At 40.6% G+C, this 27,887-nt stretch overlaps 2 protein-coding genes across 11 annotated transcripts in view; both read left to right on the top strand.

The window, feature by feature from the left end:
• The first annotated feature begins 3,413 nt into the window (after nt 1–3,413).
• Nucleotides 3,414–17,357, top strand: CD5L (CD5 molecule like). 2 transcript variants are annotated; one of them, XM_023214398.1, is made up of 6 exons: nt 3,414–3,584; nt 5,839–5,865; nt 8,840–9,160; nt 10,247–10,588; nt 11,479–11,799; nt 17,299–17,357. In XM_023214398.1, the coding sequence occupies exons 1-6, from the start codon at nt 3,557–3,559 to the stop codon at nt 17,301–17,303; spliced, it is 1,044 nt and encodes a 347-aa protein (XP_023070166.1). In that variant the 5' UTR covers nt 3,414–3,556; the 3' UTR covers nt 17,304–17,357. The 2 variants fall into 2 exon arrangements, with proteins under 2 accessions (XP_023070166.1, XP_023070165.1); XM_023214397.1 differs by lacking the exon at nt 17,299–17,357 and adding an exon at nt 13,021–13,706.
• Nucleotides 17,358–24,484: 7,127 nt separating this feature from the next.
• The window catches only part of FCRL1 (Fc receptor like 1), a 25,275-nt gene continuing 21,872 nt past the window's right edge, over nt 24,485–27,887 (top strand). For 5 of the 9 annotated variants that reach the window (XM_023214137.1, XM_023214139.3, XM_023214140.3 and 2 more), the window contains exon 1: nt 24,486–24,615. In XM_023214137.1, coding sequence (XP_023069905.1) covers nt 24,585–24,615 — 31 coding nt within the window. In that variant the 5' untranslated portion in view covers nt 24,486–24,584. Of the gene's footprint in view, nt 24,616–27,887 lie in introns of all 9 variants that reach the window. The other 4 variants (XM_023214142.2, XM_023214134.2, XM_023214143.3 and 1 more) reach the window with 4 other exon arrangements.

Raw genomic sequence — 27,887 nt, 5'->3', positions numbered from 1 at the left:
TCTCCTAACAAATCCCACAGAACAATTTTATTTCAAGTTCCTGAAGACAGTGCTTATGTTCCCTGAACCCCAAGTCCTGGATCTATTTCTCATGTGACATAATGTTGAGCTTCTCCATCTTGGTCACTATTGGGAAGGGAGAAGGGACACAGTGAGAGCGACAGAAGGGAATCAGCGATTATTTAGAGGTGTTTGCAGATGTACACAGGAAAGAGCAACCAAACCCATCAGAACTCTGTGTTCTGGATCAATTGCCAATAAAACATTGGCCTGGGAGAGTCTCAGTCATTCTGTAACCGTCTCAGAATGTCAGTCCCAGCCACCAGAAAGCACAATGTGGACAAGGAATAGAGCCAAGAGATGGCATTTCTGGTGAGTCTAAAGGCTCGGTGATGTTCTGTCTCACAATACAATCATTCCTGCATGCATTTGTCGATTCAGCAAACGTTTATTGCATGCTAAGCATTTGACATGTAAGGAAGAGCAATTTGGATGGTTTTCTACTCTCACGGAGCCACAATTGACATACTCAACTATTTATCCTAGGGGTTTTACCTTGATGCCAAACCTGCAGGACATGAAGCTTGCCCTCCCTGAGAGGGCCCCTCAGAGTGTCTTCTAGCTTTTGTTGTGTGTCATGTATTGACGTCCTCCAGACAGGTATCTACTTCCGCATAGCTTTGGGCTTCCCTAACCTGTGCCTCCCATTCCACCTCCCTTTTCTTGGCGGTCCTCTTCTTGATAACCACTTCTCAATTCCCTAAACCCCTCAGCTTCTGAAACTTCTTCCTTCACTCTCTTCTCATATCCTGGCTTGTGCCTGGTCATTGCCCAGAACAGCTTCTCTGAAACTTCAAGCACTTCTCTCCAAATCTCTGAACAACTTCCTATACCTTGAACTTTCTAACACTCTCCTTTTCCCCAGCACTTCCCTCACTTAGGTTCCCTTTCCCAGAACTTATTTCTGTTTTCACTTTTCATCAGCCTATGTCCTGGTCTTCTCTAAGCCTCATACACCAGTTGGGTGGGTCCCTCAGCTTGAACTCTGGCTTTACGTGCCTCTCACATCAGCCTTCTGACTGCAGCCTGAGAAGATCCCACAACTGGGCACGTGGATGCTGCTTACAAATGCAAGTTTTTCCACCCAATGCTGAAAACAGATAGTTTAGTTGTCTTTTTTCAGACTCCCTTTCCTTTTAGTGATTATTTCAGACCTTTACCACTTTTTAGAAGCTTCCAGCCAATACAGCCTCCTTGCTCATGTTAAGTAACTTTTATCCTCCAAACACAGTAGGTTTCAGGTACGTTCTTCTACCTCCTACTGAAGTCCTCCTCTGCTCTCTCTGGTGCAGTGATCTCTTAATGGGTCTTAATGTCCCATTACTGATGTCCTCCATCCCAAATCCTCCTCAGTGCTGCAGCCAAAATACATACCTCAAATGTGTAACACCCTTTGGTGACCTCCTGTGTCCTGTGGGATAATGTCCTTCCTGGCTAAAAAGTTACCTTTTCCTTTCTTCATGTTCTCACGCCTGTTGATAAAATACTATATTGGGGGGAAAAGTTTTCTTTTTCTTTTCTCCTCTTCCTTCACTCAATTTTCCACATGGAATGGGGAAAATATATTTCTGAAGTATGAAACCTGTGTTTGCTAATAGGTTTGTCTTCTCTCAAGCCACATAAAGTCTTTTCTTTTCCAAGGGTAAACTCAGTTGTGCACACCTGGCTCCTGAAGAATGAAGGTAAATGTATAGAACCTTAGATCCCAGTGGTAGTCTAATGTAGCTTCATCAACAGTAAAGATGATATTTTGAAGCTTTTCTGAATTTTGTCCCTATTGTTGTGTCACTTCAGAATCTAGAGAGGGAAGGATGTGAATAGTTAGCATTTAGAAACCCATTCATAATAGACCCTCAATTATCTGGCTCTTGTTGCTACTTGCATATCATCTAGTGTCTTTACTTTCAACATCAGTAACCCCTGGCCCCAGATCACTAAGCAGACTATAATCCAGTCATTCCAAACTACCTGTGGTTCCTTAAATAAGTAATGTTGTTTCACTTGTCTGCATATGCATGGCAAAATATTTTCCTATTCGGATTCTCCACTTAACTCATCCTAAACCCCTCCTCAAGTATCATCATTACTGTGAAGTCTTCTCTGATTAGCTCCAAGCAGAATAACCATTTCCTCCAAAGTTTCATTTCATTTCATTTTTTTTTTTTTTTCCAAAGATGGGGTCTCATTCTATTACTCAGGCTGAAGTGCAGTGGCCTGATCATAGCTCACTGCAGCCTCAAACTCCTGGGCTCAAGCAATCCTCCCACTTTGGCCTCCCAAAGTGCTGGGATTACAGATATGAACCACCTTGCCTGGCCTCCAAAATTTCTTATACTTTTCTCTCTTAACAGCAGTTTCCACACGCTATCACAACTACTAGACCATATACTTTTACAGTGCAAAACTATCCCTTGTTTCTTCATGTACTACCTGGCATTCATGAGTGCTAAAAACTTTTCCTTGAATACAATATTAAGTAAGTGAAGAAACGCGGGATTAAAAATGAATGCTACAATGAACCAAGATTTCTGCTGAGTGACCTGAATATTACAAAGAAGCAAAAATGTCTCACTGTAGAGGAACAATTACCCTGCTTGGAATGCAGGGATTATGTTAGCATACAAAATTGATTGCTTGATCAATCTGGAGTAGAATAGCTCATGAAGCATAGTTATACTTAATAATATAACAAGACAGAGGGGCCTTAGGGGGTCTTACTGCTTAATCTCTGTCCATAATGTCTTAGACCTACAGACAACTTGAGTTCAATGATTGTGATGCCCCTCGCCTCAGGGATCTGTTTCCATCCAGCTTCCAAAGATGGGCATACACCAGCAGAAGCATAGAAAAATAACAAACTTGTACATTGGACCCTCTGCTTAGTACTGAGAAAGCTGGTTTGAAGCCAGTAAAGTCAGGCCTATATGCAGAGATTGGCACCATGGATTATGCTTTATGGAGTATGCCTCCAAGGGCAACTCTGCATTTATCCTGTGGCTTCTGGCTTCCAAATTTTCTAGACACTTCCCTCTTGGGTAAAGGAATAAAAATTGACTTACTTCCCTTGCAAACCATCCTTGGAGACTAAGTACTGCCTTGTCTTCTACTGAGAGATGACCGTATTTTTGGTACCTGCCTTTCCTTGTGGGAGGTGTTTCCTCTGTTTACATAACAAAAGAGCTATAGCAGAGATGGATGGAGCTGGACTTACAGCAGAACCAAGTCATGACAGCCTGTTTCTGTTTTGTGTTCAGCAATTTTCTGCTAGTTCTGGCCACCTCCCTTCTTCTGGAACATGCTGATTTTAGCAAGTCCAGCTCTGTCAGTTCTGCCTCCCAAGTCTATTGGTTTCTGATCATCTGATAATGCTTTGACCACACTCAGGACCTGTCTTTGTCCCTCCTCTTAACATATTTGGAGCTCAAACTAAATATTGCTGCCCGGGGGCCTCCTTCCAGCCTTAAATTTCAGCTCATCATCTTCAGCTGCTTTGGTCATGGCTCTGCTATTCTCCTTGATCCTTGGTGAGTATCTCTGCACCTGCTGGTTTAGGCTTCAGAGTTTTCTGGAACTTTGATTAGGAGAACTTTCTCCCTGTGAACCTGGAACAGATTTAGATGTTTTTCAAGGGTGAGCTTCTCCTTCCTTTCTACATTTGGTAACTAGTCTAATCCTTAAAAAGCCACTTAATCCATACACATTTGTAATTCACTTTATCAGATTTTTTTCTATTTTCCTATATTTGTAATGACAGAGTAATGATAGTTTATCCCATTTCTCTTTTTACATAAATGTTTCTAAATGTACTATTAGTAAGAAGACAAATGAATGGGCACCAGGTAGCAGCAAGTAGAGCCAGGAAAGGACGTAGAACTGCAAGACAATCACCTTTCATTGATCATATTGTCTGGTTTCCTCTGAAAAGTGTTTCATATAAATTTTTTTTTAATTTTCTGCAGTTTCTCATTGCTTAGAGTAATCTAGAGATTAACCTAGTTAATCTGGTGATTGTGGAGCCAAGGAGACCTGGTTTTCAATCCTGTCTTTTTGATTTCTTAGCTTTATGAATTCGTAAGTTACCATACCTCTCTGAAATCTTGCTCTCTCATCTATGAAGTGAGGATAAGATTATGTTCCTCAGAGGTTTTTAGCAGTTTTTTTTTATAAGATAACTAATATAAAGCATCTAGCAAGGCCTAGTAAGTCCCTACACTAATCAATCACATCCACTTTTATGTCTTGATGACCTAGTGCATCACCAAAGCCCATGCAGGCCTCTCAACTGGACACTTTTGTGTTCAATGTAAGGGACTGACCACATCTTAAACATCCATACACCCCCCACACCACTCAACGGCTAGTCCTGCCCCTCATGGATATACTACTAGGTCTTCCAGGCTCATGCTTCATGAAGCCTTTCTGGCCCATGCCTTCTGCAGTTACCCACCCTGCTGCAGAGCTTCCAAGTCACTTACTGGCCATATCATGTTTGCACCTGCATATCAGGCTTGCCATGCTCACTTTCCTTCACATGTACACATGCTGGGGTGGTGGTTATGCAATTTTTCCCATTATGTATAATATAACCTTGAGTTTTGGACAGTTGCAGAGAAGGCCTCATTGAGTCTGACAGTGGTCACATTCTGAAGATTAAGGGAATGAGGGTAATGAGAAGTTATTTGGAAACCAAGGAAAGAAAATATTCCAGGGTAAACCACTGAACTACTTGAATCTGCCTGAAAAACTGTAGGCTGGAGGTCCAAAGATATTTGCTCCTTCCGAAAAATCCTGTAAGATGGGGGAGGTGGGTGTTTTGCAGTTGAAAACGCATAGGCCTCAGGGACTCCTGAAGGTTACAGGGTTCAGGACTCTCTACAGCATTAGGAGGGACCTTATGGAGAAAGGAGTCCAAATATACAGAGATCCTGTAAGAAGAATCTCCCATGTGTTAAAGATAGGCTGCTGCTGGAATCTGGAGGTTTGGAACTACATATAGAGCTACTTTCTGAGCTATTCATCTAAATCAGCTAAAACAGCCTGCAAGCTGGTAATGAGGTTTATAATTTTAAATGGTAGGAAAAAAACAGAAGAAAAATAATATTTTATGACACATGAAAATGACAAGAAATTTAAATTTCAGTGTCTAATAAATAAAGGTTTAATGTAGCATAGCCATCCTCATTTGCATACATATATGAGACTGTCCTCAGGCTACAATGGCAGAGCTGAGTGGTTGCAACAGACACCACATGGCCCACAAAACCGAAAATATTACTGTCTGGCCTTTTACAGTAAGACTTTGCTTACCTGGTCTAAATGCTGTGCCAACGAACACAGGCATATCCTGCCCCTTTGCCCTACTTTCTGCACTGCCCACCGTGGCATCTTTATCTCCCCCGGCCAGTGCATCTTCCCAGTGGCCTCCAGCACTCTTTCTTGTTGTGCCAAGAGGCTGCATCACCACACTTTTACTTCAGGCAGTAATAACCAATCGATCTAATTGACTAGAATAGAAAACCAATCTATCCACCACCGTGTGTGAAGGAAACAGGCTGAACCAGTTAGCTGTGGTAGAATTGGTCTCTGTGATTTCTAGCCAGTGTCCCTGTGTCCTTGAAAGATGGTCATCCCAGAAGAAGGTCCCAACAGGACTGACACTGGAGGTGCTGCATCTACCACTCTTGTCTCACAGGGTTCTGTGAAGGCTTTCTAGAGAGTCGTGTTCTTTGAATAAAGTCTTGGAAATTGACCTCACTCATTTCCTTCTTTTTTCACCAGCCATTTGCACCAGATCTGCATTCCTAGGTAAGATTTTTGGGGGTTTCTGAGAGGGAGGCCTCAAGCTCAGGAGAGGGGAAATTTTGAAACTTCTTGAGCCACAGAGAAAGACTGGTTCAAAACAGGCCCAGCACATTTCCTTTCTGGCTTCCTACCTCACCCACTCAGTCTTGTGTGGGCAGATTTCCACCTCCAGAATTTAGAAGGGTTTGGATGGTTTACCCTGGCAGGGCACCTGTCCCTACTTGGTTTCTGTGGCCACTTGGCCAGCATCCAAGTAAGAGCTAGGTTCATTTCAGGTCTAGAATGCACTTCACTGCCTTATGGGCATACTTGAAAAATGAACTTCCTTTCGGTTTCTTCCTGTTGGTTTCCAGCATATCCAGGTCCCCCTGCCAGGCTTAATGGTATCTTTGTTTGAATTAGAAACGCACTGTTGCTTGTAGCACATAGCTTGACCAGCAGAGTATAGGCCGGATTTCCTGCTCAGGGAGTCTTTGGGTAATGCACAAATTGTAAACCCAAGGAAATGGTGCACAGAGAGAATGAGTTTATAGAAGGGGAGGCTACGGGTTGTGGATTATCAGTTTCTTGTATATTATCCCTCCAGTCTCCCTTTCTGCTTGATCATAGAGACTTTACCAGAGAGGGGCAGCCAGAAACATTGCTATTGGTGTGGAGAATTCTATACCCTGAAGGATGCAACCTTCTTGGGTTCTCATCTGGACATTCAGATTATTATTTTCTCAACCCTTCTGTTTCATCAAGCTGAATTTCTTGTTTTAAAAAAGTTTGTTTTTTAATTTATTTCTTCTTTCCCTGAATTTCTTGTTTACTTATTTTTTGTTTTTTGTTTTTTGTTTTATTTATTTCTTCTTTCCCATGGCTATTTCAGTCTTCTACCCCATAGAAAATGAAAACTGATTAAAAATTGAGAATTTTGTAATCAGCAAGGAAAGAAAATATACCGTTAATCCTGATGGCTAGTATTTCCTGTAGTACGCAATAATGCCAATCCAAACTCTAATCTCAGATACAATGACCCCAAAATTATTTATGGTTCATGCTACTCATGAAGATAAAAACATTTTTGGGTAACTGCTCTTAAATTATATTTTTATCCAGATCTATGAGCCTTAAACTCAGTTGTGTGAAAATGAAAACTTTTCTTAGTTTTTTATGGTTTACATAAAAGCCTTATTTTTTATGGTTAACTTTTAATTGCTCTCTATAGCCTCCATTTTTATATATTTTTTTCCCAAAAAAATTTAAGGAAGAAAAGGAAAGAAACAAAAAACAAATGCATGAACTAAACATAAGCTTCCTGATGCAGTTTAAAATTAGCCAGGTTAGAGTTTTCTCACTGAACTACTTCTCTTGGATTGATTCTAAACTCCGGGGAGTTTGTGTGCAGTTGAGACAAGGCAGTCTGTGGGAAATCTGGTCCTCAGCAGTCATGTTCCATCCATGCATGCAATCTGGGTGATCCCATGTGAACCATGTTGGCCCTTATTAAGCTGTTCATCTTCCAATAAGCCATAGACTTCCAGTCCAAACGTGGCCTCTCCCGGTGCACCAGAACTCTCTCAGCTAACTGTCTCTCTCCATGTAAACATGGCAAATTCAGCCTCTGCTATATTGCTCTGAGGCTGCAGGAGGCTTGGTGGGATTGCCAAGCTTAATATAAGCTTCTTGAGGGCAGCAATGCTATCTCTCTTGTTCATCACTGTTCTCTGAGTTCACTAAAAACCAAACAAACAAAACAGAAATATAGTACTCACCTAACAAGTGCTTGCTGTCTAATAGGCTCTTCCCTGGTCTCCCTACACAGCCATCTCTACTCTCCTTGCATGTCTTGGTGGAAGGAAGATAATTTCTGTTAGTCTTTTCTTTTTCTCTCTTTTTTCAAGATGGAGTGTCGCTGTTGCCCAGGGTGGAGTGAAGTGGCATGATCTCAGCTCACTACAACCTCCAACTCCTGGGTTCAAGCAATTTCTGGCTAATTTTTGTATTTATTTATTTATTTATTTATTTATTTATTTATTTATTTATTATTATTATTAGTAGAGACAGGGTTTCACCATGTTGTCCAGGCTGATTTTAAACTCCTGACCTCAAGTGATCCACTTGACTCAGCCTCCCAAAGTGCTAGGATTACAGGCATGAGCCATCGCACCCCACTTCTGTTAGTCTTTTCTACTTCCAGAGTTCTAGTCATGAAACTGAACCAAGTCCTAGGTTTCTCACAACTTATCTGGAGGTTCCATGGATCCTCTCTTATGCTTCTAGTCCCTAGAATTAGATCAAACTCTTGGGGCTCTGAGACTCTGACTCTTCCCTCTCCCAGTGCTCTGTATTTCTTCTGAGGTGGGTACTCGAACAAGGAACAATTTTATAGGAAGCAGCAAGGATGGGCATGGATTGGCCACTGAGAGTGAGAGATAGTTAGGTTGTTCAGCCTGAATTATAGACACTCTGCCTCAATCTGGCTGCCATGGAGAGAGACAGAGTCAAGAAGGAGAAAAACACAATAGATATTCTCTTTACACCTCTGTTCAGGTCCGGGGTTTCCTCTTTTGGACAATGTAGCCATGGGACCACCACTTTCATGAGGATGATTTTCCTTATCTGTGAAATAATGGGGTGGACTTTGTGATCTTTTTAGGTCCTTCTGATTCTGACCTCCAGAGAATCTAAAACTCTGCTGAATCTTCAACCAACCTCTTTTCCTTAATCTTCAATCTGATAATGCCAGCAGTCATGTCCAGGTATCTTGAAGTAGAGTTTCTTGGCAGGGTACCATTAAGGCTGTAGCAGAACCAGAACTCAGAGATGGAGTTCTGAAGCTCCTCTTCCTCGCCTTTTCTTCTGATCCTTCATTTCTAGTTCCCCAACACTCTACACCATTTGAATGGTGGAAGAGTCCCAGATTGACTGAGTACATACCTAAGGACCCTCTGAGCTCCTCTCAGGTCTCTAGCTATAACCTGTCTCTTTGCAGCGTCTCCATCTGGAGTGCGGTTGGTGGGGGGCCTCCACCGCTGTGAAGGGCGGGTGGAGGTGAAACAGAATGGCCAGTGGGGCACCGTGTGTGATGATGGCTGGGACATGAAGGATGTGGCTGTAGTGTGCCGGGAGCTGGGCTGTGGAGCTGCCAACGGAACCCCCAGTGGTATTTTATATGAGCCACCAGCAGAAAACGAGCAAAAGGTCTTCATCCAAGAGGTCGGTTGCACAGGAACAGAAGATACACTGGCTCAATGTGAGCAAGAAGAAGCTTACAATTGTTTACATAATGAAGATGCTGGGGCATTATGTGAGAGTGAGTATGGCAGGGGCCCCGGACCACTTGCCAGCTGCCATACCCCTCGTGGCCACTCTTGTTTGTCTTCACTCCCCACCATAGACTTTCATACAATGGCTAATTGGCCCCTCACCCCCCACATTTCACACTTACCCAATTGTCAGTGCTGGAGATAAACAATATCTTCACCTAGAACTGCTATTTCTACTTGATTGAGCAAATACTTTTATCTTAGTTTCAATCTATACGAGAACTTGTTTCTCTTGTTTACACACATGCCAACATGCACACCACTAAACATTTGTTGAATAGAGTATCTTGTATCTGGAGCTGGGCATGGAGTTATGGGGGAAGAAATGAGCTCGCAAAGTATAATGTATGCTTTTTAAAAAATAGTCTCAGTTTTCCAGGAGTTTATCTTCTAGTCAGGTAGACAGGAGATACTCATAGGAAACTAACACAATCTAATAGGTGGATAGATGATAGAGAGATACATAGACAAAGAGGTCTGTGTTCCTTTACTTCCCCCCATATACTTGCTTTCTATGTATGAATAGTCTCTTCTCTTTTCTTCATTAGACAGCGATGTGACTGAGGAGCTAATCCATGACTCGTCTTTCTTTGTCTCCCTACAGAATTTGTTTCTAGAGAAACAGTCACCTTTTGCCTTGACATTGAAGACTCAGTCCTATTTTTTAGAAAGATTGAGGATTGGGAGTACTAATCTGATATATTTAGTTTGCAACGCCAACAATGAACCAAAAGGCATTTGGTGTTGGACATATCTTGTGTGTTATTGCATTTATGTTTAAAAGTCTATACAAGATCTCTTGTGAGGATCAAATGACAAGTTGAACGTGAAAACAATTTGAAAAACTAAAATGCTACAGAAATTATAATGATTCAACTTGGAATTTGGAAATTACATTTTCTTCATTAATTCCCTCATTCATTCTTTCAGCAGGCATCTATGAGGCAGTGTTAAGCACTTTAGCATGCCTTGTACTGAACACCAAGAACTGAGAGATGTGTCCATTGGGCCCCCTTTACTGAGAAGACCATGTTCTGGCAGGGAACAGACACACTCTCTTTCTTTCCCCTCAGACCCAGAGAGCCCTTTCTCCCCAGTCCCAGAGAATGTCAGGTTGGCTGATGGCCCTGGGCATTGCAAGGGACGCGTGGAAGTGAAGCACCAGAACCAGTGGTATAGTGTGTGCCAAACAGGCTGGAGCCTCCGGGCCGCAAAGGTGGTGTGCCGGCAGCTGGGATGTGGGAGGGCTGTACTGACTCAAAAACGCTGCAACAAGCCTGCCCAGGGCCAAAGATCCAAGTGGCTGAGCCAGATGTCGTGCTCAGGACGAGAAGCAACCCTTCAGGATTGCCCTTCTGGGCCTTGGGGAAAGAGCACCTGCATCCATGATGAAGACACGTGGGTCGAATGTGAAGGTAATGCCTGTGCATCCAGAGACTAGGTTTATTTATGGATTTAATTATGTGGAATCTCATTCAAACAGTATTTACAAAGAGCTACTCATGCACCAAAGGACCATTGCAAACTTATTTAACTGGGCAGATAACTAATTCCTTTGTTTTTGAAATGGATATAATAATAATCAATTTTGTATCTGAAAATGCTTTAAATATTAAGCACTATATTAATATGAACTCTTATTATTTTGAATTCTATATTGTAGGAACAAGGTACATCTTTCTATATATCTGTTAAGTTCTTCAATTTTTAAAACTTATTAGAATGTCATTTATAAATACTAGATTTATAAAATAGATGGGGAAGTGAAAAGATCCTTGTGAGGGAAGCCGACCTGGACAACAGGGGTTAGAACCTGATGGAGAGCTAGAGAAGGAGCTCTAATCACAGAAATACAGGTGGAGAGTTTCAAATGTGCTTATGGGGGTGGTGAGGATGTAGATGATCTTCTTGGCCAGTTGCAGTGGCTCACGCCTATAATACCAGCACTTTGGGAAGCCAAGGTGGGAGGAGCACTTGAGCCCAAGAGTTTGAGACTAGACTGAGCAACATACGTAGAACCCTGTCTCCTAAAAAAAAAAAAAAAAAAATGCTGAACTTGGTGGCATGCACCTGTAGTCCCGGCTACTCGGGAGGCTGAGGTGGGAGGATCACTAGGGCCCTCGAGGTTGAGGCTGCAGGGAGCGGTGATCACACCACTACATTCCAGCCTGGGCAACAGAGTGAGATGATATCTCAAAACAAACAAACAAAGAATACAAAATGAAAACATTTTAAAAATAAATGATCTATTTTTTCTCCTTTCCCTTCCTGTCTCCAACCTCTGACTTCCTGCCCTATCATGCAGATCCCTTTGACTTGAGACTAGTAGGAGGAGACAAGCTCTGCTCTGGGCGACTGGAGGTGCTGCACAAGGGCGTATGGGGCTCTGTCTGTGATGATAATTGGGGAGAAAAGGAGGACCAGGTGGTATGCAAGCAACTGGGCTGTGGGAAGTCCCTCTCTCCATCCTTCAAAGACCGGAAAAGCTATGGCCCTGGGGTTGGCCGCATCTGGCTGGATGATGTTCATTGCTCAGGAGAAGAGCAGTCCCTGGAGCAGTGCCAGCACAGATTTTGGGGATATCACGACTGCACCCACCAGGAAGATGTGGCTGTCATCTGCTCAGGTAAGTCCTACAGATGGAGAGTTCATAAGGGCTGGCAAGGAGGATGGTAAAGGAAGAGGAAATGATGGGGGTGTACTCTGGGGAAAAGGGTATCTCCACAAGCGCCATGAAGCTACTCATAGTCATCACCTGCTCTGTAAGTACTTCCAGGGATATGGCTGGAAGTCCAGGTCCTGTGGTGGGTTTCATTCCTGGGCTGGTGGGTAGAGGTAGGGCTGACACTATACAGGTATTGAGTGTGAGAACATACAGGTATTGAATGTAAAAACAAGAGGTGTTCTGAAAATTATTTGATCAACATCTTTATATTAAACATAAAGTGAAAGTTGGAGAAACTAAGCAACTCTTCAAAATCATTAAAACTGCTTCCAAATCATATAGCAGAACCATAATAAACAGTCTTTACTCTCAACCCAAGGTTACTCTCTTAGATAAACCTAACCTTGAAACTCTAAGTTAAACTATGAAAGATGGTTCTACCTCATTCTATTTGGCATCACTCCTAGATTTTAAATTAGTCTGTGAGAGTGGAACTACGGTAGAGGGCTTTTTGAGAATGCCCATGAGAGAGTCTTATCAGAGAGACCACAATACCAGCCCTGAACTACAGACCTCTTCAGGAGACTGAAGGAAGAAGCCCTGTCCCAATTTGGTTAAAAAATGCAAGTGCAGCCCCTTGGTGGCTGACTCAAAAGAGCCTCGGGTCTGAAGCCCCATTGTGTAATCCATGTGGGGCTACTTGGTTAAACCACTGACTCTGGAACTAGATAAGAACTGATAGTTGATCAAGGAATATGCGAAGCAGTTAGTACCCAGAGAAGAATAAATTTAACTGCAGGAGGCTAGGGTTTGACCCTGCTGCTGCTACTTTGAAGCTGTGTAATGTTAATCACTTAACTCCTCTGAACCTAAGTGCTTTCATGGGTAAAACAGAAAGACGCTTGTCTAGTTTACCTCAAAGACTTTGTGATTATGTGAAGATAAGATATGTTAATAGATATCAGTACTGTTTGTGACTCACATGGAGCTAGCTGAGTAAGTCCCTGGGATACTGCACCAGGTTCTGGCCTGGCTCACATCATTGTGGGATCTGTACATAGCTTAGCTCTTTTTCCTGTGTTGAGCCCCAGACTTCTTCCTTAGCTAATGTGAGTTTCAAGTGAATAATTCCTTCCTGGCCTTTATACACATCCTTACTGCATTTTCCTCTTCTCTTTACAGGATAGTATCCTGGTGTTCTTGATGCTTGACCTGGCCCCACTAGCCCTGCCTGCCCTCTGCTTGTTCTCCTGAGCCCTGATTATCCTTGTACTCATTCTGGGGCTCAGGCTTGAGCCACTACTCCCTCATTCCCTCAGTAGTCTGAACACTGGGCTTATGCCTTGCTCTCAGGGACAAGCAGCCCCCATTGCTGCCTGTAGATGTGAGCTGTTGAGTTCCCTCTTGCTGGGGAAGATGAGCTTCCACGTGGCCTGTGCTCACCTCTGACCCCTTGACGTTGGTTCTGGCCTTTCATGCCTCTTCCCAAGCTTCCTGGAATCCTCAGACCTGTCACTTTGACTGAATGTGCAGACCATTACTAAGGCAAGATCTATGTCTGCAAACAACATTAAAGGAATGAAACAATGAAAGGAACATTTGAAGGAAAATGTGGGTAGACATTTTCTTGAAACTTGGGGAAAAGCTTAGAATTCTTGTGATTGAACTACTTTTTTTTCTCCTCAAGCTTCAGGTGATCATAATACTAACACCCTACTATTCTGTTATTTCTTAGTGTAAGTAGACAATTCTTTCAGGAGCAGAGCAGTGTCCTATAATCCTAGACCTTTTCATGACACTTAAAAAACAATGTTTCATCCTCTGATTTCCCCAGTAAAAATCTTTGTTGTCCATCCCTGTACAACCTGCCAACATGGGGATGTCAAAGATACATTTTACTTTATTCAAAGAAAAATAATTGGTTACTGGTAAAAGGTCAAGACAGAGGCAGAAAGAGGTCAGGGAGGGATAAAGTTGTGTCTTATGCCAAGCGAAAGTGAATTAACTGAGTCTTTGGGGCCTGTAAGCTTGAGGCAAGACAGAAATAAGAGAATCAAGACTTGATTGTAAAAATTGACAACTTTAGACTCTGAGGCTAGACTGAGTACTTATTATATGGCTACATTTACACATTTACACTTACATAATGAATCAGATTTCACAGTCTCAACAGTTGCTTCTCTGTGTGATATGCTCTTTCTGCACATGGAGAAGTAGCTGTGTCAGATTCTCCATGGCAGTCTCCCATACAGGGTTAAGTAGAAGAGAACTTTCCAGCAAATACAACCATATGTGTAAAAAGCTGTCCTCTGGGTGTGAAACTGTCTCCTGGTCTATTTCTGCTCCAGCCTGTGTTCCCAAAGTCAATTCTGCTGCTCCTGCACTTCAGGCTAACACATGTCTGATAAGCCAACTCTAATGCCGTGCCTGTATCTGACATTTTTTTGCTTTTTCTTCTAACCAGTGCGTTTATGTTTCTAACCCAGAATCACACTGGTCTCTGCCTCCTTACTCAATTAATTCTGTCAAAACAGTTTAACAGTCAAGGAAAGACAGAGAGTGGGAGGAGGCGTGCAGTGGGACGGGAGGAGAATGGGAGGGAGAGAGCCCAACACTTGGCTGGGAGTCTGGAGGCAAAACTGTGATTCCCTAAGTCACTACCTGTCCTAGAGGATTCATTCTTAAGGCACTAGATTTTAACGAAAGGTGAAAAGCACTGAAGAGCGAATGAATCTCTGACATTGTGAAGCTGAAATGGTGGAATAACTGGGTCCTCTGAAAAAAGAGTCCCTAAGGAAATGCATGGAACTGATACTATTTGCTGACAGACTTGTCCATTCATTAGATTCAGGGCATGCTTGTCATGTTTACTCTGCATTATTCAGATATGAAATGTGAGACAGATTGCCTATAGAAAGAGCTAGACTCTTGAATACTGGCTATGGGATCCCATGACTGCTAATGACACTGGAGTGTGTTTCTGCATCCTAACCCGCGGTTCCATTGTAGTTCAATTTGTTTAATAAATATTTAAAAACTAGCAGAGAAAAATAGGTAGAGAAACGTAGCTTCACAGAAGGGAAGAAAATGCTTTACCACATGGATCAGAGAATCAGAGGAAGCCCTTCCACAGAGATATATGAGTAAGAATGAAACAGATGCTCAGAGGGGAACATAGATGAAACACACAGAAAACCCAGAAAGTATTTTTGTCTCTTCCTCATTCTTGTCTCTTCCTGGGGTCAAATGGCATTCCTGGCCTTGAGTTCTGTGACAAACTTCTGTATTGTACATAATAATTTTTTTTGAAGTTTTTGATTGACTTATGTTGGTTTTTGTACTTCCAACCAAAAGAACCCCAGATAATGTATTTATTTTAAATTCATAAAATGATAATTCATTAATTTTTTGTAAGGGTGAGTAGCTAAACCCAGTTATTACTAATGAATAGACTCTCATTGCATTTGTAAAATCATGTTTATGGATCTGAAAAGATAAGGACCAGGGGCTATAAACACAGGCCTATTTCTATTTCTATTACTCCAAGATATTACTTTTGTGTGGACCTCGTTGTATAAATGCCCAATAATTCTTTTACAAAGGTGACATTTAAAGCTCATGGCCTCCACATTAAAACACAGATCAATTAAAGGTCTAGTGAAGGTGGTTTATAGAAGATAGGCAAATCAGAACTGACAGCGATTCATGCTTCCTGTTTCCTCTGTTGGAAAAGCCCTCTTCAACTTTGTTACCTGATGAACTTTCAATTATTCTCAATGTCTCATTTCTCTGTTAAAATGTAATTTAAATCAGGTTATAACCCTGCTAAAGGGCCTTTGAGAGCTTCTCATTGCACACGAGTTAAATGTAAACTTCTTACTTTGACTTAAATGCCTGGGCATGATCTGGTCCCTGCCTACTCCTCCAACCTCATCTCATGTTACTCTTCTCCTCTAACAACACATTCCGTCCACATGGGCTTTCTCTCCTTTCCTCTAACACATCAGATTTACTAAATTGTAGTAAATCTTCCAGAGGAGCAGATTTTTTGGAGAGGAGCTATCAGAAGCTCTGTTTAGACATGTTAAGTCTAATACCTATTAGATCTCCATGTGGAGATAAAGTTTAGAGGAGTGGTCTGGGCTTGGATACATAACCTGGGAAACCGTTGCACATACATAGTATTCAAAGCCATTAGACTAAAGGATTTCAGTCCCAAGAAAATGAGTGAGACAGAAAAGGAGAGGAGATCCAAGAACAGAGCCTCAGAGAACCAACATTTAGTCCAACATTTAGCTTGGATTCCCTTGAAACAAGGATTTAGGTGCAGATTTTTTATTAGGTCATAATTTCAGGAAACACTTATGAGAGACTGAGGAAGGTTAGTAGGAAAGAAATAAAATCCAATAAAGCGAGCATTAATAAGTTGGTTACTGCTAGGGGCAACTGAGTCTCCATCTCACTGGGGGTCTTCTGAGGCACTGTGTAAAAATTATTTCAAAATATTCTCATCAAGGAATGAGTAAGCTGAAGTATTTATCTACCAAATCTCATATCCCATTGATTGAGAGTTGCTCCTGTTGGTGTTAAACCTTGTATATGGGCTGGGTGAACTCCTGAGTAACAGTGAAAATTACAGGTAGAAAAGCTAAGACACACGGACACTTGAGTGGAGAAGCTGTCAGCATGCATAAGACCTGTCCATCACAGGTGTAGAAGACAGTGAAGTAGGAGTAAGCATGAGACTGGTATATTTAAACCAAATGAAGAAAGTGTTTCAAGAAGGAGATATGTATTGACTGTGTTGTTGGACCAAGTAAGATGAATTGACTATTAGGTTTGACACCATGGAGTCTACATTTTCTAGATGCACCCTAGAGGTACTCCCCTCTGAGGTCCCACTGTCTTCCTAGGGCATTGCAAGGAAATGAGAGTTAAGTTGTTGCTCCACATAGAACCCAGAGCCACTCAATCACTCCTCCTCCACTTACTCTTCATTTCTTCCCTTCCTCCATCAAAGGTTAATTTGAGTTATACTGTGAAATGGTTGAGGCAGAAGCCAAATATAAACCTTCTTCTGGGTTCTAGAAAAAAATGGAACATAAGGAAGAGCTAATAAAGTTGCAATAATAATAAACTAGAAGGGATAATGGCACTGTTAACTACTCTACTATGGGAATTTGCAACTAAGTTATGATTGCCTCTGGACCCCACCTTATGCTGCCTATCCAGATACCTCTGGTTGGGCTCTGTCTTGGTTATTTTTCTCCTCCTTAATACTTTCCCTGAAACTACCTGTGATGAATACTTTCCCTGAAACTACCTGTATGTTCATTTCACGGAGTCATGGGGTGTCCATATATTGGGTTAAACATTATTTTTAGGTGTGTCTGTGAAGATGTTTCCAGATGAGTTAGCATTTGTATCAGTAGACTGAGTAAAGCATGTTGCATTTCCCAGTGTAGGTCAGCATCATTTAATCTGTTGAGTGCCTGAATAGAAGAAAAACACAGAAGAAGGAAGCATTTACTGTCTACATGACTGCATGAGATGAACATTGATCTTCTTCTGCCCTTGGACTGGGACTTATACTTGGTACCCCTGATTCTCAGGCCTTCACAGTTGGATCAGAACTTACAACATCAGGTCTAGTTCTCAGGCCATCAGACATAGTCTGGAACTACACCACCACCTTTCTTGTGTCTCCACATTGCACACAGCAGATTCCCAGCCTCCATAATTGTGTGTACCAATGTTAAATAAATTGTAACACACACACACACACCATTTTTTCTGTTTCTGTGAAGAACTCTAACAAAATACAGATTTTGGTACTGAAAGAGATTCTAGAGGAACGGAATTTTAAGGATAAATTTTCTGAATTGGTTATGGGGTTTCTAAAATTGGCTCTATGATCTGATTAGATATAAAAATCCTGGTAACTTTATTTACAATAATAAAGATAGCACTGTTTGTTCATGGCTTGAATTGGTAATAAAGATACAAAAATATACACATTAGATATTCCTAATCCACCACTCATAAGAAGCCAGAAGCTGAGTGACTATGTTTATGATACTTTCAAACATTTTTGGAAAACTAGCAAATGCAATGAGGTTAGCTGGTTACTCTTAATACTACTGGACAAAGTGGTGAAAGAAAAAGAGGAGCAAAGGGATTTGAATTCACAGCTCAATTACCACATTAGTCACCTGAAAACTTTTATATGTGCTCTGAAGGGAGACCCTTATCTCCTGTAGCTACAGAGTTGAGATTACTGAAAATCAAATGCTGGATTTTAATTTTGCGACTGGCTAAACTACAAAGCAATTTAACCCCCTGGAACTTCAGCATATCTACCATTAAAGTGCAGGCACTGATTGGGAAATAATGAGATCCTGTAAGTTAGGATGGGGATGTGTGAGAAAACTCTAAGGAAGCCTAACCACACCTGGCAGAGTGGCATCCACACCCCAGAGGTACTGGCCTCTCTATTCCATCTGAGGGACTAAACTTGCGTTGCCTGAGGAAACTGTATGGCCTCCCCAGAGTCATAAAAGACAATGTTGATTCTCCTCAGGACCCACTCCTACCTTCCTACCACTTTTCTTTGATTCTAGATCTATAACTATACTCACATTGCAACAGGCCTCTAAAGGTGAATATAAATTGTGGCCCATGAGGAGGTCACACTACACTCCAAAAGAACTGCTTGAGTTTTTCTAATTCAAACAAACAGAAATCTAGGGAACACATGTGGGAATGAATACTAAAGGTGTAAGATAATGATGAAAGGAATCTAAGTTTGATTAGGCATAATTTATTGATATGAGCTTACAAAGTATATATTCATTCTTTAATCTGGCATCTCAGGAAGGTGAAAAGGGCTCTCGCAGTTTGTTTGGTTAGTAGGACAAAACATGGAACAAAAGGTGGCCCACAAAGAGTGAGGCAGCACACACTGCCTTGGTTTAATGTAGAAGATGGGATTCAATGACTTAGGGAAAGTGGACTGTTAAAGAGGTTTTATCATTTAAGACCTACTTACACATACTAGAATGGTTCGGAAGACATACATTTTATCATTAGCTGTGAGAAATAAATTTCTGAGGGGAGCCCTGGCATCTGAAAAACGGTCATCACTCTTCTCTGTAGGTTGGCCTTGCAGTGGAAATTGCAGTCACTGAATTGGGAAATCAAAATGCAATAGGAGTAATTGGATCCCAGGATGGCAGGGGCCAAGTGATAGCATTCAACTGCCAAAGGCTATGTAGGTGTGGTTACCAAAGTGGACAACAAAGTCAAAGCAACCATCAGAATAATCTGACTCACAGAGACCTATGACACTGACTAGATCATCATGTGTTTCTGGAATTGAAATAGACAGGAAGCCTACTAATTTCTTACTTGATCTATATAAACAGAAACATTTTAGGTCAAGCAAACAACAGTCTAACCTAAATCATAGAAACAGAGAGTCACAGTCCTCAATCAATTTCTAGAGTCGAGCCAATTTACAAAGCTAGAACCTCCTGAATGAAGGAAAGGGCAGGTCCCTCTGAGGAAGAACACCAGTACAATACCAAAAATTTGTCAGTAATCTTTCTCTAAAGCCTCTCCAAAGGGACCTATAGCCTTTTTCCAGGACAATTGTCAATTGTGCACCTGGGAAAAGAAAATAATCAGACTTCTTGGGGACTATTGGATTCTTGCCCTAATTCATTCTGAATAAAGAAGACCCAAAACATCATTGTGCTCCAGAAGTCAGAGTAGGAGCTTATGAAGTTCAGGTGATCAATGGAATTTTAGCTGAAGTCTGCCTCACATTGGGTCCCATGGGTCCCTGAACCCATCCTGTGGTTATAACCCCAGTTCCGGAATACATAATTGGAATAGATATACTCAGCAGCTGACAAAGATCTTACATTGTTTCTCTGACCTGTGGAATGAGGCTACTGTGATGGTAAAGTCCAAGTAGAATCCAATAGTACTGCCTCCACCTAGAAAAATAGTAAGCTAAAAACAAGACTGCATTCTTGGAAGAATTGCAGAGATTAGTGACACCATTAAGGATGCAGGGGTAGTGATTCCTACAACAATTCTGTTTAACTCACCTATTTGGCCTGTGCAGAAGACAGTTGGGTCCTAGAGAATGCCAGTGGATTATCATAAGCTTAACCATGAGGTGACATGAATTGCAGCTGCTGTACCAGATATGGTTTCATTGCTTAAGCAAATTAACACATCCCCTCATACCTGGCATATAGCTACTGATCTGGAAAATGCTCCTTTCTCCATCTCTGTCAATAGGGCTCACCAGAAGCATTTTGCTTTCAGCTGGCAAGGCTAGCACTACACTTTCACTGTCCTACCTCAGGAGCATTTCAATTTTCCAGCCCTATATCATGATATACTTCACAGAGATTTTGAGTGTCTGCCTCTTCCACAAGATATAACACTGGTCCATTACATTGATGACATTATGCTGATTGAATCTAGTGTGTGAGAAGTAGCAGCTGCTCTAGACTTATTGGTAAGACATTTTTGTTTCAGAGGGTGGGAAACAAATCTGAAAATAATTTAGGGGCCTTGTACCTCAGTGATATTACATGAAGAGGTGGTTAAAATATCCACAATCTCCACTGCTGCTACACTGCCTTCTCTCTCCCAGCCTGTACCTGTGGCTTCATGGGGAGTTCCCTCCAATCAGTTGACAGAGGAAGAGAAGACTCTCTGGCCTGATTTATAGATGGTTCTACATAATATGCAGTCACCACATGAAAGTGGACAGCTGCAGCACATTCCTGAGACATTCCTAAAAGACAGTGGTGAAAAAAAAAAATCTTCAGTCAGCAAAACTTAAAGCAGTGCACCTGGTTGTGCACTTTACTTGGAAGGAGAGATGATGACCTGAAGTGCAACGCTACAGAAATTCATGGGCTGTGGGCAATAGTTTGGCTGGATGGTCAGAGACTTGAAAGAAAGATGACTGGAAATTTGGTGAATAAGGAAATTTGGGGATGGGATATGTAGATAGACTTATTTGAATGAGCAAAATAATGTGAAGATATTTGGGTTCCATGTAAATGCTCACCAACGGGGGACCTCAGCAGAGGAGGACTTTAATCATCAAGTGGATAAAATGACGCATTCTGTGGAAGTGGGTCAGTCCCCTTCCCCAGCCAACCCTGTTGTGGCCCAATGGGCTCATGAACAAAGTGGCCATGGTGGAAAGATGGAGTTAATGCAGGGGCTCAGCATCATGACCTTGCCCTCTCCAAGGGCAACCTGGCTACAGCCACCTTGGAGTGCTTAATATGCCAGCAATGGAGACCATGCTGAGTCCCTAATATGGCACTACTTCCCAGAGTAATCAGCCAGTTACCAGGTGGCAGGTTGACTACATGGGACCACTTCCATCATGGAAGGGGTAGTGTTTTGTCCTTACTGGAATAGACACTTACTCTGGATATAGATTTGTCTTTACTACACACAATGTTGTCTCTATTAAAGATAATAATTAAAAAATTAGTTGGGTATGATAGTGCATCCTGTAGTCCAAGCCACTCAGAAGGCTAAGGCAGGAGGATCACTTGAGCCTGGCAGGTTGAGGCTTTAGTGAGACATGATCATACCACTGCACTCCAGCCTGGGACACAAAGTGAGACCCTGTCTCAAAAAAAAAAAAAAAAAGCATTAGCCATACAAGAAAAAAAAGATTAATTGGGCTTTACCAAAATTAGATAATTCTGATCTCTTTTTTCTGTTTTTGTTTTTTGACAAAAATTGGACAAGCAGCCTTATGAAATAAATAGGAGAATAATATGAAGAAACATTTCAAGGAAGAAAATATACAAAGGGCTAATAAACATATGAGAAATGTTTAGCTTTATTGGCCGTCAAAAGATGCAATTTAAACTCATAAGATATCTCTACATATGCATTGAACTGGCTTAAAAAAAGAAGTTGGAGAGGATATGGAGAAACTGGAATTCAGACTGCTGGTGGTAAAATAGCAAAAATCACATAGGGAAGTAATTTAAGTTTATTGAAAAGATAAGCATATTCTCACTCAATAATTCCACCCTGGAATATTTACCCAAAATTTTGTACATGAGTGTTTATAGCAGCTTTATTCATACTACATGGATGAATCTCAAAAATATTATGCCAAAGGAAAGAACTTAGAAACAAAAGAGTAAATATTATATGTTTCAATTTATAGGAAATTCTAGAAAAGGCAAATCAAATCTATAGAAAGTAGATGGAGAGTTACCTAGTTCTGGGAGGTTTGGGGTGACTGGGAAGGCACACAAGGAAACCTGTTGAGATGATGGTAATGTTCTAGATCATGACAGTGATTGCATTTACATCAGTGTGTATGTTTGTCAAAAATCATTGAATTATATACTTATGATGGGTTCATTTCAATGTGTATTAATTATAACTCAATAAGCTGATTTTTAAGAAAGAGAACTATAAACAAAATATTGAGAGTGGTAGTTACTTCTGGAGACTACACAAGGTGTGGGTTAGAAAAGGCACACTCAAGTAGATGCAATACTATCATATTAGCTATGTTCAGGTTCTTAAACAGTCTGGGGATAGGCTCATGGTTTTTCATTTCATCATAGTATTTCACAATTTATATTCATGTTACTTTTTTGTGTGCATGCATGAACTATCACATTATAAAAATAGAAGTGTGAGAGAGCTTAACAAATAATGTTACAGCCTTTATATCTGTGGAGGAGGAAACACATTTTAATCTGAACAGCTTGTGAAGGCACTGGAGCAGGACACACAGGAAGAGATGTGATGTGAATCAACCTAAGGCCCCAACAACAGATGAATCCATAAAGAAAACGTGGTGTGTGTATATGCAACGGAATACCATTCAGCCATACAAAATGAAATCCTGTCATTTGTGACAACATGAATGAACCTGGAGGACATCATATTAAGTGAACTAAGCCAGACACAGAAAGACAAATACCACATGACCTTACTTATATGTGGAATCTGAAAAAAATAAGAAGTTGATATTATGGAAGTATAGCATAGAATAACATTTACCAGACACTGAGGAGGGGATGGGGAGGGAAGAGAGAGAAAGATTGGTCAACGGGTACAAGGTGACAATTCAATAGGAGGAATAAGGTTTGGTGTTTTATTGCACAGCAGGGTGACTATGGTTAATAGGAAGATATTATATATTACAAAATAGCTGGGAAAGAGGCTTTGAATGTTCTCATCACATAGAAATGAAAACTGCACGAGACAATGGATATGCCAACCACCCTGATTTGATCATCACTGTGCAACATATGTATGTATTATATTGCAGCGTCAAATCGTGCCCCATAAATATGTACAATTACAATGTGTCAATTAAAACATTAAAAAACCCAACAGATTAAAAGAAAAAGAGAGAGATGAAACAGCACGGTGTATGCAAAAACAACTTTACACCCTGGATTTAGAGGGCTCTACGTTCTCTTTCAGGAGAATTTTTTGCATTGGTCCTGGAACTTTACACTAAGTAAGCGTATCCCCACACAGGCTTTCCCAAGCCAATAAATAAATCTATGGGATACCTATTTGTTTTTAGCACTTTTGCTGTTAGCCTGGTTACCATCATTGTTCCCTTTTCCCTTTAAACGTATCACTGACTAGTTTCTTTTCTCAGTCATACTCATTGAACTGGATACTTGGACTTAGACATCATTGCCTGATAGCATCTTTCCCCTAATAGGTTACTTTCCACGTATTCTAGTTATTCTTAATCCTAGACACTCACAGATTTAAGAAATGTTGAAAATTAAGATAGTTTATTCTCCTCCAATCCCTAATCTAGGCTTCACTTGCCTAGAACTGGTAATCCTAATGTGCTAAAGGTAGCAGTGGGAGAGATTATAGGTAGTACCCTGATTCTGAGGGAAAAGAGGGGCAATTTTACAAATGCCAGAGTTAGTACTAACGGTGAACCCTTCTCAAGTGCCCTGAAGCTAATTTGCATATGTTTATTTTCTGTATTTCATTATCAAACATCCCCCAGGTTGTAATTTGCCATGATTTTATTTTTCAGTGATTTCATGCTCATTTACTGATACACTGAAAGTTTAAATATCAAAGCATATACCTGTATGAATAGGTTGACCCTGTACACAAGTCATCATATGCAGCAAGGGTCAGACACTACACACAGCCTGGGTGACAGCCCCATCAGTCCCTGGCTTAATGATATGTTTGCATAATATGACTATACTAGAGAAAGTTGGCATAGTGAGACCATATTGCTGAATAAGAAGAATGTGCTGATTAGAAACAATCCAGGAGACATCCCTATCAAAGGTGAAAAGTGTTGTAGATGTATCAAAGATGAAATTCAGCAGGACCATAACCTGATGAGACTCATCAAAGTAGGAACCTGCCTTTAGAAAACTTCTTTTGAAATACCCGAATTCTTGAAAAAGTCCCTCAAATATTGATGTGTACTATTATCTGCAACTTGTGGAATTGAATCAAACTGTATTTAAAAAGGAGTATCTTTAATTTTCTCAGCCTTCATAGAAGAGGAAATGGAGACTAGTCATTGGAGGGCTCTTCTTCCTTCTACTTCTGCTGAAGGGTAACTTCTGATCTCAACTTCCTCAAACCTCTGATGAGCTGCTGCTGCTCGACTCTGAGGTGCATTGTTTTTTTGATGAGAAGCGTCTCTAGGTACCATCCCTGACCTGGTCCTCATGCTGCCGAGGCTGTTGCTGTTGATCTGTGGTGAGTTGGACGACTCAGAGCAGGGTATGGGATGCAATCATGCTTGGGCTCTGCTTCCTAAAGGGCTGTAAGGATTTCTTAGGATTAAGGTTCTGTCAGGTAATGCTCAGGGATGTTCAGATCTCCACTTCCATTGAGGGCTCAGAGTCAGGCAAAAAGTTGTAGATACTTCAAAAAGCCAGAATTTTCAAGAAAACTATCATTTCAATTTTTATGTCATAGGAAGTGTTCCCTGTCTTCCTGTCCATCAATAATTGTCTTTGTTCTTAGTGTTTTCAACAGCTACCAAAAAAAAAAAAAAAAAATCTATATAATAAATTGACCTCTGAATTCCTTGCCCTTCTTGCTACCAATATTATTTCCTTTTATCCCTCTCTGACTCCCCATTCCCACAGTCAAACCTTAGAACTTATCATCCTATGATCCTTTGTTTTCAGTATACACCCCCCGCCGCCCCACTAAGTTGTGTTTCTAGCTCACTTTCTCCCTCACTCTATTTCCAACATGTCTTCAATTACCCCAGGACTACTTTTCCATTATCAGTGACTACACTTCATGTGCTCACTTCTCATGGTACTCAGCTCAGATTCTGCAGCTCACCACCACAACACTCCCTCGAGTACATCTTCATCTCTTTTCCCCCATAGCACTCTCAGGTTTACACGCCTTTATGCGTGTTTCACTCCTAGGCATAAACAGTTGAATGGGATTTTCTTTTTAAACGCACAACCCTGCTGACTTATCCCCTTTTAAGTGTGGGACCCCTGAATCTCAGGTAGCCAGCAGCAATGCCAGGCAATTATCGTACATGTTCATAATCTATGTTGCTCCATGATCACTATTGCATACCTTATCTTGTCACCTCAAACTTCTCTGCTCACTCTTATTGTATAATCTTGCTTCATATTTCATTGAGAAAATAAAAGCAGTCAGAAGAAAACTCTCTCGTATTTCTGTTGCTGTCGACCTACTCACCTCTGCATTCACATACACTGCCTTCTCTTCCCCTACCACGAATATACTGCCCCTCATCCTGTTGATGACAAGACTCTCCACTTGTGCATTGGGCCCAAGACCCTCTTACTTTCTCAAAAACTTTGCTCCATCATCAATATGTTTCTTCAGCCTAAATTATTCCCATAAGTATACAAACATGCTACAGTACCTTTTATTAAAAACAGCTTTATTGAAATATTATTCACATATAATACAATTCACCATTTAAGCTATACAATCCAGTGGTTTTTAATTACAATCACTGAGTGGTGCAACTATTACCACAATCATTTTCGGAAAGTTTTCATCACCAAAAAATAACTCCATACCCACTGGTAGGCATCCGCAATTTTTTTTCCAACCCCTCACCTATACTCACTGCTCTATCCAGTGGCCACATGCAATCATTATCTACTTTCTGTCTCTCTATATTTGTCTATTCCGGACACCACACCCCCATATCTAACTGTAATTATATAACCATTGAGCAACATTTTCCTCATTCCTCCTTGCCCACTATTACCCAAGCTTCTTGTAACCACCATTCTGCCCTGTCCTTCTATGAAATCAACGTTTTTAGATTCCACATGAGTGAGATAGTGCAGTACTTGTCTTCCTGTGCCTACCTCATTTCATTTAACATAATATCCTTCAGGCTAACCGATGTTGTTGTAAATGATAGGATTTCATTATTTTTATGACTGAATACTATTCCATCATGTATATATACTGCATTGTGTTTATCCATTAATTTTTTGATGAACATCTACATTGATGCTGTCTTGGCTATTGTGAATAGTGCTGCAATAAATGTGGGACTGCAGATGTCTCTTTAACATGCTGCCTTAATTTCCTCTGGATACATGTCCAGTAGTGGGATGGCTGAACCATATGGTAGTTCCATTTTTTATATTTTAAGAGCCTCCATACTGTTTTCCATAATAGCTGTTCTAATTTACAGTCCCACCAACAGCACATGAAGATTCTCTTTTCTATACGTCTTTGAAAATACTAGTTATCTTTGGTCTTTTTGATTATAGTCATTCTCACAGGTATGGGGTAATATTTCATTGTGGTTTTGATTTGCATTTTTCTGATGATTAGTGATGTTGGACATTTTTTAATATACTTGTTGGCCACTTGCATGTCTTCTTTTGAGAATTAGACCATTGTTAATAGGGTTGTTTTCTTAATATTGAGTTGTTTGAGTTTCTTATGTATTTTGGATATTAATTTTTCTCAGATTTATTGACTGCATGTACTTTTTCCTATTTTGTAGGTTGTCTCTTCACTCTGTTGATTATTTCTTTTAGTATGCTGAAGCCTTTTGGTTATGTGCAATCCCATTTGTCTATTTTTGCTTTTATTGCTTTTGCTTTTAAGGTCCTAGCCAAAAAATCACTGCCAAAATCAGTGACATAAAGCTTTTCCCCATGTTTTCTCCTAGTAGTTTCAGTTCAAGGTCATACATTTAAGTCTTTCATCCATTTGGAGTTGATTTTTGTCTATGGTGAGAGATAAGAATCTAATTTCATTCTTCTGTAAGTGGATATCCAGTTTTCTTAACACTATTTAGTGAAGACACTGTCTTTTCCACATCGTGTATTCTTAACACCTTTGTTGAAAATCAGTGGGCTATAAATGTGTGGACTTATTTCTGGGCTCTCTATTCTGTTCCATTGGTCTGTGTGTCTGTTTTTATGCCTATATCATGCTGTTTTGACTATTATAGGTTTGTAGATTATTAGAGTTTTGAAGTCAGGTAGTGTAATATCTCCAGCTTTTCTTTTCTTCAAGGTCGTTTGGGCTATTCAGGGTTTTTCATTTGCTTGTTTGTTAATTAATTCCATACAAATTTTAGGATTGCTTTTTCTATTTCTGAAAACAATGTCATTGGTATTTTGATAGCGATTGCATAGAATCTGTAGATGATTCTGGGTAGTATTGACATTTTAACAACATTTATTCTTCCAATCCGTGAACATGTTATATCTTTCAATTTATTTGCATCTTCTTTAATTTCTTCATTAATGTTTTATAGTTTTTGCTATAGAGATATTTCATCTCCTTAGTTAAATTTATTCCTAAGTATTTTATTATTTTATAACTACTGTGAATGGGATCGTTTTCTTGATTTCTTTTGCAGGTAGTTCACTATTAGTATATAGAAACACTACTGATTTATATGTTTTGTCTGTCTATCTCTCTGTCTGTCTGTCTATCTCTCTGTCTATCTATCTATCTATCTATCTATCTATCTATCTATCTATCTATCT

The sequence above is a fragment of the Piliocolobus tephrosceles genome, chromosome 1 (assembly GCF_002776525.5).
Source record: "Piliocolobus tephrosceles isolate RC106 chromosome 1, ASM277652v3, whole genome shotgun sequence".
Taxonomy (NCBI): domain Eukaryota; kingdom Metazoa; phylum Chordata; class Mammalia; order Primates; family Cercopithecidae; genus Piliocolobus; species Piliocolobus tephrosceles.
The sequence above is the reverse complement of the archived record's forward strand: the minus strand, read 5'-3'. Positions and strand labels throughout refer to the sequence as shown.